Below are 15306 nucleotides of genomic sequence, written 5' to 3' on the forward strand. Positions count from 1 at the left end.
AAAAAAAATTAAACAATTCAAAATATTATTAAAATATTATTTGGGAACAGAAATTTTGTGTAGTTACCAAACGCATTTCTGTTCTTTTCTACTCTAGGAATAGAAATTTTGGACAGTTTATCAAACGCCTTCAAATACTCGAAATTGTTTCTAGGCGGAATAAAAAAAATCATTTCTGTTCGAAATAGCGACGGCCAGAATGGTATTCATGCGCACCCTAAGAGAAGTGGAGCAGGTTTAATGGGGGAAACCGAAAACCTCAATGATTGAAGGAGCCAGACATGAGACACGGCCCCGCTGTCGGAATCAGACGGTCGGTATCAAGCGATCACTCGCGGCACGTGTCTCTTTGCTGATTCTAACATTTTTTTTCTTATATTTTTTTTCATTAATTGTTTTCCATAGCCATAAAAATTGTGGAAAAAGCAAAAATGCGTTGAGTATTATTGTCAAAGATAAGCATTGGCTCAAAGCTTCAATTTGCTTTGGTTATATGTTCGGTGACTTTTTGTCTCCATTTCTCTTATCTCTACCAAACAGTTTATCAAGTGTCAATAACGTTAAAAGCACTATAGTTACAAGTGTGACTATAGAATTAGACTAATATGAGAAAGCAGCACTTATGATTGAGAGACAGAACAACACCGACGTTTATCTCACGGTGCAAATCGCAAAGCATGCATGATTAAACCGATGCCCCGGAATCGCCAAGTGCGACCCTCCATCGTCATTGACGTATTAATTTGGTGACTAATAATGGCCGGCGCAGATCTAGGGTTGTGAAGAGTGTGCGTCGAGAAGACCGGCTCGGTCGAGCACTGTCGACCCGAAAATATCATCTTTAGAACCGAAACGTCGCTTCATCAAAACCGGCTTGGAAGAATCTTAGGAATTGTCCCTAACGAAAGAGAGGACAAAAAATTTCCCAACAAGAATCACATTTAAGTGGGGATCAATTCGTTGGAGTCACGGAAACATGAATACTTGGTTAAGTTCAACATCATTCAACTTCGACGTATGCGACCGAGTCAAAAGCTTGATGTAGCTAATTGACGACGGCAAATTGTAAACTCCATTTCACGACTAAAGTGCGTTTATTTTACTGAAAACTTTATGATAAGAGAAAATATTTTCTATGAAAATTGTTTTCAAGGAAAATTATTGGTTTTCATTTATTTAGTGGTTTAGGAAAAATGATTTCCTTCTTTTCAGAAAGAGAAATCATTTTCTCTTAATCTAAGCTTGTTGGTTTCAGTTAATCGAAAACATTTTCATAAATCGATTTGTTTTCTATCATCAAAACACCAAAAAGTCGAAAAATAATTTTCTTGAAACAGTTTTTCTTCAAATAATCATAATCACCCAATTAACAAGATTAAGAAAAAAAAAATGAGAAGAGGAGCAGGTTTAAGGGGCCGAAAACCTCAATGATTGAGGTGGAGCCAGACATGAGACACGCCCCCGCCGTCGGAATCAAATGGTCAGTATCGAGCGATCACGCGCGGCACGTGTCTCTTTGCTGATTCTAAAATTTTTTTCTTATTTTTTTTTTCCGTCAATTGTTTACCATAGCCACAAAATTGTGGAAAAAGCAAAAATGCGTTTTGAGTATTATTGTCAAAGATAAGCATTGGCTCAAAGCTTCAATTTGCTTTGGTGAGGGGACCTCCGTCTTTATGTGCTTTGAGAGAGACGAGTCCAATCATGGAGCACCAATCGCATCACACAAGTTTTTCAACCTTTCACACCTACTCTTTCGATTTTGAGTCCTTTTCTCCAAGACTCCATGCTGATTTTCGCAATTTTTTTTCCCTCTATAGGATGTAGATCTAAAGAGGATTTTAACCTTTCAACTTTTGTGTCAAACATTTCACTAAATAGAAAATTATCCAATCGGCTCTAAATTTATCGTACGATATCAATTCAGTTATAAATTTTTTAATTTTGCCAATTTAGTCGTAAATATTTCCACGAAATTTCAATGTAGTCATTTCGACCAACGCGGTGGTGTGCCACGTAGGATGATCGGTAATGATTGGACAATCAAGCCATCGATTTTTTCGGCAAAAATTGGCTGGTTGGGACTACATTGGAATTTCATGCAAAGATTTATGACTAAATTGGCAAAATTAAAAAGTTTAGGATTGTATTGGCATTCGTACAATTGGTTTATGACTGATCGAGTAATTTTTCCTTCTAAAAGATATCCATGTCTTTCCCTAAGGCGTATTGTAATGGGAATATGTAAAATGGATGAAGTAATACTTTAGTAACCAAGACAATTGTCATACAAACTTTTAGAGCAATTGACAACCGTCCCACTAAATTTTACAAACAATGACATGATGCTATTTAAAACATAACGTATAAAGAGATGCATGCAGCACGGAAAGCATTGAGAAATACTAGACACTCACATCACTTAGTGAATTAAATTGTCCAATACCCTAAATGACCCAAAAAAAAAAGAACGATCCACTAAAACCAATCTGTTTAGGGTTTTGTTTACAAGAATAATTATAAAAAAAAAGCGTAATAAATAGTGAAAAAACTCATTTAGGGTGCAAATGACAACAATTTTGTTCCAGAATTCAATTTTTGGCAAGAAATAGATTTTTTTATTTCTATTCCCTCTTTCTAAGCCAAAATACGCGTTTGATAACGACACAAAATTTATATTCCCGAAATAGAAATTTGTTTGATAATGACACAAAATTTCTCCCTTCCAGGCAGCGACGGGAGGCAACCAACAGCGACAGGAGGCGGCCGGCGGCCAACGACGGGAGGCGGTCGGTGTCGGGCGGTGATGGAGGATGGCAGATGGCGGCGGAGGACGGTAGACAGCGGTCAGCCCATGGAGGGCAACGGGTGGGCGGCTGGCTAGTAGCGAAGGCAAGCGATGAGAAAAGTTTTTACTTTTCATTTCTATTTCAAACCTATTTCTAAAATCAAAATTCGTTCCAAAAATTAAAAAAAAATGAAATTGTGTTACCAAATGGATTTCCTCTCTAAACCTGTTTCTGGGAATCAGAAAAATAGAGAAACAAAATAGTTATCTTGCACGCCCTTAAGATTGCAGCACAAAATCATTTTGTCCAACTTTAGGGCTAATAATTCATTTCCTCCCCAAAGTCAGTAGAACCCTTCAACGCTGCCGATCACGATCCCCCCCAATAATTGATGCGATTATTAATGGAATTGATGGCAACACCTAGATATTATTTCCCTTTGAACGATTACTGATTCCCCTGTAGATTTAGCAAGAATCTTTGCTAAGAACCTCCATGCCTGTTCCCAAAATATCAGCTGATTAAAAAATGTAAGCACTTGTTATTAATATGTCGTGGTTCCACGTGCAACATCAATTTAACCCCAAACAGCACCGAAATCAGCAGCATGCCAGCTGTCGCATCTCCAAACCCTAATTTCATATGCATGTATCGCAAATCATAACTTGAATATCTCTGCGTAACACGCATCTTTTGATTTTGATGATTATGAATGTACACGAATGTCTTTTCGCAAGTGACCCATATGTGATGCGATCGACAAAACTTTGTACAAGCTGTTTTAAGAAGTGATGCCAATCATCGCGATTTTCAATGATTGAGCCTAAGTTATTAATGCTTGATTATAAAAGAATTCCGTCGTGCCATTAATGTAAAAAGAAATGCGATAAATTCTCAGTAGATTTTGAAATAAGCGAGGCATACTTAAACATGCTTCGTTTTTTTTTTAGGTCGCGTGGCACAGTGGCTAAGCGAGACATGCTTAGCAGCCTTGTCGGAGTAACACATGACCCACGACCATGGTACCTGCAGAAAGTTCTACAATAATTTTCGGAACCTAATTCGTCGTCTCACATCATAATTTCGAGCCAAAAAAAACAATAAAGAAAATACATCTCACTCCATAATTGAGGTAGATCTGTTACTTAGGGTTTAGCTAGAGTGGAAAATGCTACCAATTTCAGTCGGGACCAGTCGAAAGTTATCAAAGCTTTGAGCAACAAGCTGTCTAGAAGTTCTTGCTCAAAAGCTTCGTCGGATTAGTTGGCCCAACTACCGCTATTTGCTCTCGCGCGGTTCACGTCATCCAATCCTTAACATGATTTTCTTGGGATGATATTGTCTTTGATTCAATTTGTAGACCACCACAATCATACCTAAAAGAAAAGAAAAGAAGCAAAATAAATGCCGGGTTTCACTTAAGAATATATGATGTATAATCGATTTCTTCCACCATGGTAGCAATGTCGCAAGCTTATCTAACTCGAATTTCATATTCCAGACATCAGAGTGGCCGTCGCAACCAGCGAGATTGTCCATAATTGTGTGAAGGCAATATTTTTGTAACATAAGTGCCAATATTATCATATGAATGTCATCAATGGAAATTCATAAAATGCTGGTGAGATTTGGAGCACTATGCAATTGTAGATGTTGTATAGGGCTATTATTAAATCATCTTTTCTTTTCTGTTTTTTGTGCTTGCTCTCGAAATGATGCACACCCGGAATTCTGTATTCCCACTGCTACCTAATTAGACTCCTTATTAATTTCTCATGCAAAACTCAATAAAAAAATGGTTAATTCCACGAAAAACCTAAAATTTGTACATTTGTGATAAATTTACCAAAAATTAATATTTTCACTATAAAAAATTCAAAACTGGTACACATGTGACAAATTTACTACAAACTAGTTTTTTGACTACCTAAAACCCCAATTACCCTCATCTAAATTGGATTAATACCACGGAAAACCATAAATTGGTAAACTTGTGACAAACATAAAGGTTAAAACTCAAACTGGTACACCCATCAACTGCCATGTGTCATTCAACTTAGTAATTTGACGATAAAATTTAACGGAAACTGACAGAGGGTAAATTTGTCACAGGTGTACCGATTTTGAGATTTTAAATTAGTTTCACGAATATATTAATTTAGAGTTTTTCGTATTTAGTAATATTAACCCATAAATAAAAAAAAGTCCCTCGCACCAAAATGGATGATACATAGTACAGAGCATCTTTCCCTGCAAATTCTGATCCAGAAACATCATTCCGACCAGACCCAAATTCTCTGTTCCTGAATTATCCACGGAAGTGGGGGGAGAACTCGCAGGACTCGCCACCGCCGATGAACGACGTCGTCGTATTCGTGCATGCTTCCTTCCCTCCCTCATTTAATTTTTCAGTACCACTTCCCGAAGTGACCTCCCAACTAGGCAGCCGAATTTCGACCACTAGAGTTACGCAACCACCTCCACCTCTTCTTTCCCTCACCAACCTCTATAGGCTACTACCGCACCCGACGCCGTCGCCCGCCACTGCACGGGACTTGCCTCGTTGCTGTCCGGTGCCGGATTGCGATCGGGCCTCTCTCGAAATAAGCATGGTACGTGCGGTTTCGCTCGGTATGATCACGTCCATTATCGAACCCGGCATTTCTGGCATCGCCAGAAGGAAATAAGGCTAAGATTCGAGAGGGGAAATCCACGTCTCTCCGGTTCCTTTTCCTTTTATTATCGACAGTAGGCAACAAGGGAGGAATTGCCAAAAATGAAAGACAGAAAAGAAGAAAAAGCCTAGAAAGAAGAAAAAAACCAACTCCTCCAAGCTTGTCGCAATTTAGAGAGAGCATAGCTCCATGCCATAGTCCAAATTTTTTTTGTTTTTGTTTTACATAAGCAAAGCAGCCTCGCCGCCACCGTCCGAAAGCATTTTTTGAGTTAATTAATGCTAAAAGATACGTAGATCGGTTTACCAAGCGGGTTTACGAAGAGAGACCATGCGAACCGTGAGCGGACATCCGAAAGGTTTTTTTTCGACGACCGGTGAGATCCGGGGTCGCGTTTCTCCCCCGTCATAAACCGATTTGGTAATCCGATCTTCGTATGTTCCGGCATTTTTGCCGCATCAGGGCTTGTGGAAATGCATCCGAATCATGCTTGATGCCCCCCCGGCCGCCCGACGGCGACCCTTATGAAAGAACATTCGTGGAGATCCACGACCGTTAAGGAAGAAAAACTAACACCATGTCGGAAAACGTCGCCGCTGCCGCCGCCGTCGGTTCAGCCCCACATGCCATAATGATACGGGGACTCCACCGGGGCCATGGTTTTCTGCAGGTTCAGGTCCTTGTAGAACTTCCTGATGAACTCCTCCGCCGCCACGTCGACCTCGCCGCCGTCCCCGTCGTCGTCCTTCAGCGGGAACGGCGAGTCCGTGATCCGGAGCTGCCGCACCGCGGGGCTCTTCCCGAACCCGGGCAGCAGCATGGGCGACGCCTCCACGACGTCGGCGCTGTTCAGCATCTCCAGCACCTTCTGGACGGCGCTGATCGCCCCCGCGTCGTTGTAGCGCGGCGCGAGGTGGTGGCGGTGGCCGCTGCTGCGGCGGCCGTGGTGGCGGTGGTGGCGGTGGTGCTTGCCGCGCTTGGGGAAGAAGGGGTTGTTGGCGGGGGTGTTGCTGCAGCTGAACTCGTACTCGCGAGGGGCGAAGGAGGAGTAGGCGGAGGCGGAGGCGATGCAGGCGACGTCGTCGTCGGAGCGGCAGGTGAAGGAGGAGTAGTAGTGGTGGAGCATGAGGTTGCCGATGGCCTTGCCGGCGAGCTTGCCGCGGTTGAGCATGAATTGGAGGTCCACCATGAGCTTGCTCTTGGAGAACAAGCCCTTCCTCATCATGAACGCCGCCGTCCGTACGACGCTCCACAGCTTCTTCGCCACCTCCGGCGTCCTCGGCTCCATCTCCATCAGCGACGACTCGCGCAGAGGGAGGGAGGGAGGGAGGGAGGGAGGGGCTTTTTGGTCTTTTCCGGTTTCTGGTTTTGGTTTGGGGAGGAGGGAGATAGGGGGAGGGAGATATTTAAAGGGGGAGGAAAATAATTTAATTTTTCTTTTTTCGTGATATGAGATTTTAGGGAATTTTTTTAAATGAAATTAATGCCTCCCACGCGCCACGGCGGCGCGTTGTCTTCGCTCTAAAGTGAAAAGGAAAGCTTCGAGACGGTGCCCTGGAATTTTATTTTTTTTTCTTTTTCTCTTTTGGCCATGACTTGGAATTTCGAGTGTGTGTGGATGGTGCCCCTCGAAAATAATAACTCCTACGTGCAAATTTTTTATTTTTTATTTTATTTTTCATAGTTCAAGGGCACGAGCGCATACATCCGGTACGTCGAAGGCTCGTGGAATACTATGCATGCCCATTAGACTTGTCAAACGAATGAGTCGGATCGAAAATAATCTGACTCAAGTAGACCCATTTCCATGTAACGCAAATCTAATCACCCATACCCGACTCAATCCATACTCGACCTGACGCATGTTGCTAAAACACTTCCATATTTAACTAAATATTAGAAAACTTATACCTAAACTGAAATAAGAGTGCGGGGTGAGTGAATGCGAGATTGAGGGAGGGCGAGAGAGAGGAATTGAGTTTAAATAAGTTAAAAACTCATTTATGACCCATTTACGACCCATTTAACATCCATATTATACTTATACCCATTTATGACCCATTGACTAAATATAACTAATTTATTTATGACCAATTTAATGATAAATGGGTTAAGAAATGAGTTTATAACCCATTTTTACATGTCCAATGCCCACGAACCTATTAAGTCTATGGTTTAACCTACTGAGGTGATTCTCTGATCGAGAGTAGTTTGCACGCAATTTAGAAGATTTAAATAGGCAGCATCTGATACTTTAGATAGAAATTATCGGACACCCCAACCGACTGCACCAGCCCATATAACTATCGTGCATACAATTACCATCTCTTTTGTTGCAACTAGTTATATTTGGTGAAAGTAAAGTACGGATTTATTTACACATATTGGTACCTACATTCATTTTCATCTTATTTACCTCTTTGCTGTGCCGGACCCATTTTGCATTAGAAAAGTAATTGTACCCATCGGTATTTGGTAATTTCCAACATGCCTACTAATGTTCTTAGAAAAGAGTAATTAACCTATGGAAAATTAGTAAGTTTTCACGATGAAATCTAGTTTTTAACCTATATCAAATCAAGAGTTAATCCTTTTGATTAGTAATCTTTCATATTGAAAACAAATTTCGATATCTCTATGATTATGAAAGTAACTCTTTCTATGCGATAATTAAGTCTTTAAATTGGAAAAAGCATCTCAATAATAGTAATTTCTTTTACAGCATGACAGTAATCAGTGTATAAAACTACTTAATAATTGCCTTAATCAGCTTTGTACACACACATATATATATTATTTTGCTTAATTCGATCCAATGATTTAAATTATTTTAATTAAACGCTGATGGTTTAAATTGCAGTTGCATAATATTTATTTTTAAGCTCAATGCTGCATGGAATCCACCGCACGTGTCAATTTGCTATTCAATCTTGTTGAATGATCCATAAAAGAGTAACCTCCAATGCATTGGTAGATGATTGTCTGAAGCCAATTGCTAGCTGGCTGTCTCACCTTCTATCCGAGTTTCAACTTGCTCAACTTTCTTAAGATGCTTGATAAACAATCTAAATTAGGTCAGAGTCAGACTTATGACACTTGTGTAATAGTACAGCAATGTCAATATTAGACCTGTTAAAATGAGTCATAGACCAATTTTCTTAACGCATAATTGATGAATTGAGATATTACATGTATTAGTTATATTATGTATATGAGTCATAAATAAGTTTAGAATAGTAAAGCCAAAAATAATATGTGTTAAATGAATTCACAATTTATTTAGATACAATCTATATTTATGAGTCTCTCTTCACTCTTTCTCGACTTTATTCGATCTCGCGCACGCTCACTCGACGCTTTTACCTAAATTTGGGTTGAATTGAGTATGTATTGCGTATGAGTCGGGTCTCAATATAAGTCATTAAATTGGTATTGAATGGAAATGGCTCAATTTGGATTAAATGGGTCAATTTGAGTTGGAGTATTTTTTATCCGATTCACCCATTTGATGGGTTTAGTCGATATAATGTCTTGAGATTACGTCTCTTTTCACAAAACCGAAGCTCAACAACACGCCTAAGGCTAGGGTTTAGGACTGAACTGGGAGCAAGCTGTTGCTGCACTGTACAAGTTGAGGTTTTTGAGCGATCAAGACGGCGTAGAGATTTGACCAAAAAAAAAAAAAGACGGTGCCGATAATATTTTTCGGGTTCATTAATAAAAGTACAAATTGGTGGCTGTTAGGCTCTTCAAGTAGCGGTCTACACTACACATTTTAGACCGTTGGATATTTCGAAGATGATTGATTATGAAAATGGTTTTATTTTTTCTTGGAGATTACTGAGAGGTCCCTCTTTGGGTGCAATTATTACCAAAGTGACACGGGACCTGATGGATTGATTGGAGGTTTGCGCTCACTTTCGTCCTCCAATGTCAAAACAAATCAAATTGCCGTGCTGAGGAGGGAGGCTGGTAAAAAGCAATTTGATTGGTGGGACTTAACGTGGAATGGAAAGTGTCAATGCAAAGTAAACCATCACATTGACCAACTTTGATCTTGGAACCAGTGGATGATAAATAGTTTTTTTTTAAGGGGTTGGTTTTGACTTGGGAAAAGTAACTTTTGCTTAATTTGCTCCCAAATTGTAAAAATGAGAGAAATATATTTAAAAAAAATCGTAAAGATTGCAAAAAATTGTACAAGAACAGTTTTGTTACATTTTTTAGGGTTTTGGATATTCTAGATTGAATAATAGGCCTCCACAAATGTTGAATTAAAAGTTAAAAATACGGGTCACCGTAAAATCTAAATCGGGCGTTATTTTCCACCTCCGATCGGACTTTCGGTTGGTGGTGCGGGTATATATTATAGAAGAAGAGGTCTGTATTTTTTTTTTCCCTATCGAGTTTTGAGGATCGTTCCTCCAATCGATCGATTAGTTGAAGTCAAGTACATGGCAATATATTAACCGCCCATTGAACGTATGATTCGGAGGAAAAACACGTGGTCGATTGGTTTTTGATAAGTGTTGCTGCGGTCCAAGACTAGCGGAGCACAGAAATGCAAAAGGCCACTGCTTTGCTCGTCATACGTAACTAATGTCGGTACAAACTTCGAGAGGAAAATCAAGGTACGGAATTGGAATCGTGAGATGGGTGCAGACAATGCATCCTACGAATCCCCGTTTTTTACCACGTTAGTCGAAGAATCGCGACGCACCGAACATTCATGATTGGTCACCTTGAGGTATATAAATCGTGGATTGCGACATATGCTAGCAAGTTCAAACTCTGGTCACGAAAACAAAATGAACCTCAGGTCCATATACAACCAGGCGCTCACTAACAAAGCACAAACGCTGCTGCTCTCCTCCTCTCACATTTAATAGTGACTATGAATCGATGCCAGCCATTGCCCAGGTGGTTGCGTATTAATTCAACTACCAAGTCTCGGCACGTGGTCGATAACCAGAAGACCGAAAATCAAAGTGAACATGTGGCTGCATGGGCACACGCCTATGCTCGTAAAATAAATGATTTGAAAAATATTTATAAAAAAAATAATCTTTTATATCGCTCGATAGAATTAGTCAATGAAAAATGTTTCACATCCACATAAATTTATGTTTAAATATTTTCATGAACGACGTAAATATTTTTCGTTTGTTCTTTTTTGTAAGCGATATAAGAGATCAGTTTTAGGAAAATATTTTTCAAATCATTCATTTTCCTCGAAATAAACAGAGCTTTAAGTTAAAAGCTCACTTGTGCACCATGATCGTCTGCCCCTATCTCACATCTTCTCCATCAGATATTGATGTGTCGATTCCGTTGTTGCCCTCGACTCACCGCTGTCGTTGGCCGCCGCCGCCGCCGCCGTCCTGATCGGCACAGCCGACTTGGTCTTGACAAAAGTTAAGCTTAAGGCATGCGATTTTAATTAGTAAACTCAAGTAACCCTCAATAGATCCCGTTGACATAATCTGAAATAGTTCTGAATAGTCGGAATGTGAGTTATTGGAGGCATTTCGAACCCTGTCAAGTCTTTGGTGATACATATGTTATGGTTCTGAGTGGGTGACTAATGCGCTTCGACTTAGTGATGACTAGCACGTCAGACCTTAGGAGGGGGAGCTTAAGCTCAAGGCTCTCACTCTTACCCCTAAGAGTTAGCATGCTTCAACCTTTTTGATTTGATATTAGGGTTAACACCACGAAAAACTCTAAACTGGTACATTTATGATAAATTTATCTCAAACTAATTTTTTGACCATCAAAAATCTCAAACTGGTACATTTATGACAAATTTATCCTCCTTTAAATTGAATTAATACCGCGAAAAATCACAATTACACCCGTGACAAACGAATGGTAAAACCATAAATTAGTACACTCCTTAATTGCCACGTGTTATTTAACAAAGCAATTTCACAGTAAAATTTAACAGAAACTAACGGAGGGTAAAATTATCACAGGTGTATCAGTTTGGGGTTTTGGGAAAATTTTAGATCAATACCCAAAGTGGGGTCATTTTCTAAAAAAGGGGTCCAAAGTTGACATAGTGTTAAATAAGGGCATAAAGTGCCTAATTAGTCTCAAATAGGGGCCCGAAGTGCCCAATTAGTCTCAAGTAAGGGCCTGGGTTCGCCGGCCGGTCAAATACTCGCCGGCCGGCAAGCACGTCACTGTTCCGGCGATCGGAACAAGGGCAATTTCATCTTTTACTTTTTTTTTTCTCTTTTCCTTTTCCTTTTCTTCTTCTTCTTATTTTTTTCCTCTTTTCCCTCTGCCGACTATAGCCGGGGCCGGCGGAGGTTGCTGGCCTCAGGCAGAGGCCGCCCTCACCGGCGTCGGGCGAGGGCCGCCCGACGCCAGTAAGGGAAACCTAGGGTCGGTCGGCGAGGGTGACCTCGCCTGCCCAGCCTAGGCGAGGGCGGCCCTCGCCCAACGCCGGCTAGGGCGGCCTCCGCCTGAGGCCGGCAACCTCCGCTGGCCCAGGCTATGGCCGGCGGAGGGACAAGAGGAAAAAAAGAAGAAGAAGAGAAGGAAAAGGAAAAGAGAAAAAAAGAGAGAGTAAAAGACGAAATTGTCCTTGTTCCAATCACTGAAACAGTGACATGATCAGGCCGGTCGGTGAGTATTTGGCCGGTTGTGCACATAATCCTGTAGCCCTTACTTGAGACTAATCTGGGCAATTTCATGCCCTATTTCAAACCACTCAAAGACTTCACGCCCTTATTTGATACTATGTCCACTTTGGACCCCTTTTTGAGAAAATGACTCTACTTTGGGTACTGATTTAAAATTTTCCCTGTGATTTTTGGTAGTCAAAAAATTAATTTAAGATAAATTTATCATAGGTGTATCAGTTTAGGATTTTTTGTAGTATTAACCCTTGATATTATTTCGAATCACCTTTTTAATGCACTCTATTATGACAGATTTGCTTGGCACTGGTCCACCGTTTGTTCTAGAATTTCCGGGAGCTAAAATCCTGAAATTGAAAATAAAATATGATTTTGCCAGGTGTTCAATTAGAGAAGAGAAAGATCTGGCTCGACACACCCCGTGTCACTTTTTAAGACCATGTCAAATCACCATTCTACGTACAAGAAAGAAAGGGGACGTGGATGCCACATTAAAAGACAGTGACTTTCTAAGCAGCCCAACTTTTACAAAGCAAGCACCCAAGTAATCTCAATCCCTCAAGCTCTCCAACTCCAAGAGCTTTCTTCTTCAACTCATTATCAATTGAAAATGACGTGTCCATGGCTCTCTATGCTTTTTTTTATCCAAATAATTCCATAGCTAGCCAACAAAATTTAAAAAAGAAAAAAGAAAAAGAAAATAAGAGAAAAAGTGTTGAATTGCTTGTAGATCCACCTCGAGGAACTTATCTTGAGGGGTGGATGATCCACCATTACCCTTAAGCTTCCCTCTTTTCCCTCTTTTCCCTCTTTGGGGCAGCTTGATCGATGATGAATCTTTTTGTTTTCTCCCAGTGGCCACGGCCTCTTTGGGGCAGCTTGATTGATGGTGAATCTTTTTGTTTTCTCATCAATTTAGGTGGGTCGACAGTTTTGTACTAAGCAAAGTGAAAGGAGGATCCAATGTCATGGAGCCCCCTCCCCCGGGCCACCTGTCGCGAGACTACTCGTCGACGATTTGGACCCCCGTTCGTATATAGTAAGCTCTACTTGAGATATTGGATAGACTCGATCGATGGGTCGTGCTTTGAGAAAAAACAAATTCAAAGTATGAAAGACAAACTCGTAATAGTTTCTCAATTTCGGTTCAAACATTTATATGATTCATAATCCGTATTTTTAAGTGAGACTTAAGTTATCGGCAGTAGGTGTTAGAAAATGCAATAGGAAAGATGAGGAAAGGAGTTCAACCCCAGCGTAGTCGTTAGGGATTAACTACAGTGTGGCAGGTGGTGGTGGGTCCTGCTTAACGTCACCCCAGGTTTACCCCTCCGGCTGTCGGCCGTGCGGGGGGTTCCTGGGTCATCAAAAAAAAAAAAAAGATGAGGAAAGGAGATACGTGAATATAAGACCAATTTAAACTCTACAAACAGACGATATGGAATACTTTAACAATAAAGATGCGAGAATGTGAAAGAGTGGACGACCCCTTTTCCTGCCTTTAGCTAGAGAGTGAATTACGATATTTTGGATCGACATATTCAATTCCAATGGTGTAGATCGTCATTTACACATGCGCAACAACTCATAATTTAAACGGACCAGTTCTCTTACATATTTAGCTCTATATGTGACTGCTCTAGGAAATAAAATGAGTTTCATATTGTGCACACGATTAGCATTTAACCACCCGTCATTCGTTGATGATATTTCCTTTAACCCTAAGTTTCTCTAGCATTCTCTTTGGTTCTTTTTAAATTCTTCGTTCACTCTCTTATCATTGTAGTACACATTATGAAGAGCTATAGTTCAAATTGAACTGAGGGCCTTTGAATTCACTATGATTGTGTGTGCATCTCCTGAATCTCTTTGCCTTCTCAAGGAAGGAAAACAGAACAAAAAAATTCAAATAGAAGTAGAATCAGTTACATATGGAACGGCATGAGGTTAAGATATATTATTTGAGTTGATTCAATTGATAGATTCCCTTTTCTAGGGTTTCCTTAGTAAAGCTGTCCGACACAAGAAAAGCAAACCCATCATTATTGGGAGGGGCACCACCCATGTCTTTTCTTCTTTTAATGAAAAAACGTGTGTAAGAGGCTTGCTTTTTGGTGTTTACTTTGACAAGTTTGTGTCTGTGTCTGTGTGTGGGACTTTGTTGGATGGAATCCATTGGACTTTTGTACATAGTAGACCCGGCAAAGGATGCTTTTAGGACTTGGGTAGGAAAAAAAAGGGGGGAGGAAAATAAAATAACCACTAAAGATGTAAGTAATGATTCACAAAACATTCAGATCATAGGCATTCCAGTAGGATATATCTTCTCAAGTATACAACACGCATTTTATCATATTATTTGATACATCGATTTTAGGAATCGGTCTTTATATCTCGAGCATTATTCAAAAAGAAAACCCTGGCATCATTCCTTGTATGGCCCGCCCCGCCGTTATTAAATTATGTCCTTATGTAACATTTTAAAACTTCAAGAGATAGTCAACAGCGATCTAAGTAAGTTCTTTAAACCCCGTAAAATCGATTACTCGATATGTGAATCACGTTAAGTCAGAAGTTAGTCATCGTTCTGGACTTGATCGGTGAGAGAAAGTTGATTACTTTGTTTAGCGAAAGCTAATCCGAAACATTATACGAGAGCCTGTACATAACAATCCCTCTTAAGAAAGGCATTAATTATGTTTTTTTTTTTCCATTTGCCCCAAACAGTAATCAAAAGAGATGATTAATCAATCATGAGGGAGAAGAAGCTAAGCGTGGTTGAACATCTCCGGAGCTTCTCCCACAAGAAAAGTTGGGAGGAGGGGACGAAGTCAAAGGAAACTGTAGATTTCGTTGTCATGAAAGATATTTCTGCCTTTGAAAAGTTAATCGACTAAAGTAAAACTAGGAGTGAACTGCTTTCACTATGACAGTTTTATATCAGGGGTCTACTTTTTTTTTTTCCCAAGAGAAATGGGCATTTGCTTGTAATATTAGGTTTATTTTACTCTGATTTATGATATATATACTTAATGATGTAGCGGAGTGTGAATAAAGCATTTTGACAAGTAAGTCGTATTCTCACGATTTTTCATTTTTTTTTCTTTAGGGTGGGGCTATTTTCACTCACTTTTTGTGAAATAAAACACGCTTTTTAAAGCTAACTAATCATATGATTTTCGATCTCGATATTAC

General features: G+C 40.1%; 1 protein-coding gene across 1 annotated transcript; it reads right to left on the reverse strand.

The window, feature by feature from the left end:
- Nucleotides 1–5716: 5716 nt before the first annotated feature.
- LOC115671344 (uncharacterized) lies at nt 5717–6854 on the reverse strand. Its single transcript, XM_030592890.2, has one exon. The coding sequence runs from the start codon at nt 6756–6758 to the stop codon at nt 6078–6080; it is 681 nt and encodes a 226-aa protein (XP_030448750.1). The 5' UTR covers nt 6759–6854; the 3' UTR covers nt 5717–6077.
- Between the last annotated feature and the right edge of the window lie 8452 nt (nt 6855–15306).

The sequence above is a fragment of the Syzygium oleosum genome, unplaced genomic scaffold (assembly GCF_021117445.2).
Source record: "Syzygium oleosum isolate NSW1041296 unplaced genomic scaffold, Sole_v2.1 Sole_v2.21, whole genome shotgun sequence".
Lineage (NCBI taxonomy): Eukaryota > Viridiplantae > Streptophyta > Magnoliopsida > Myrtales > Myrtaceae > Syzygium > Syzygium oleosum.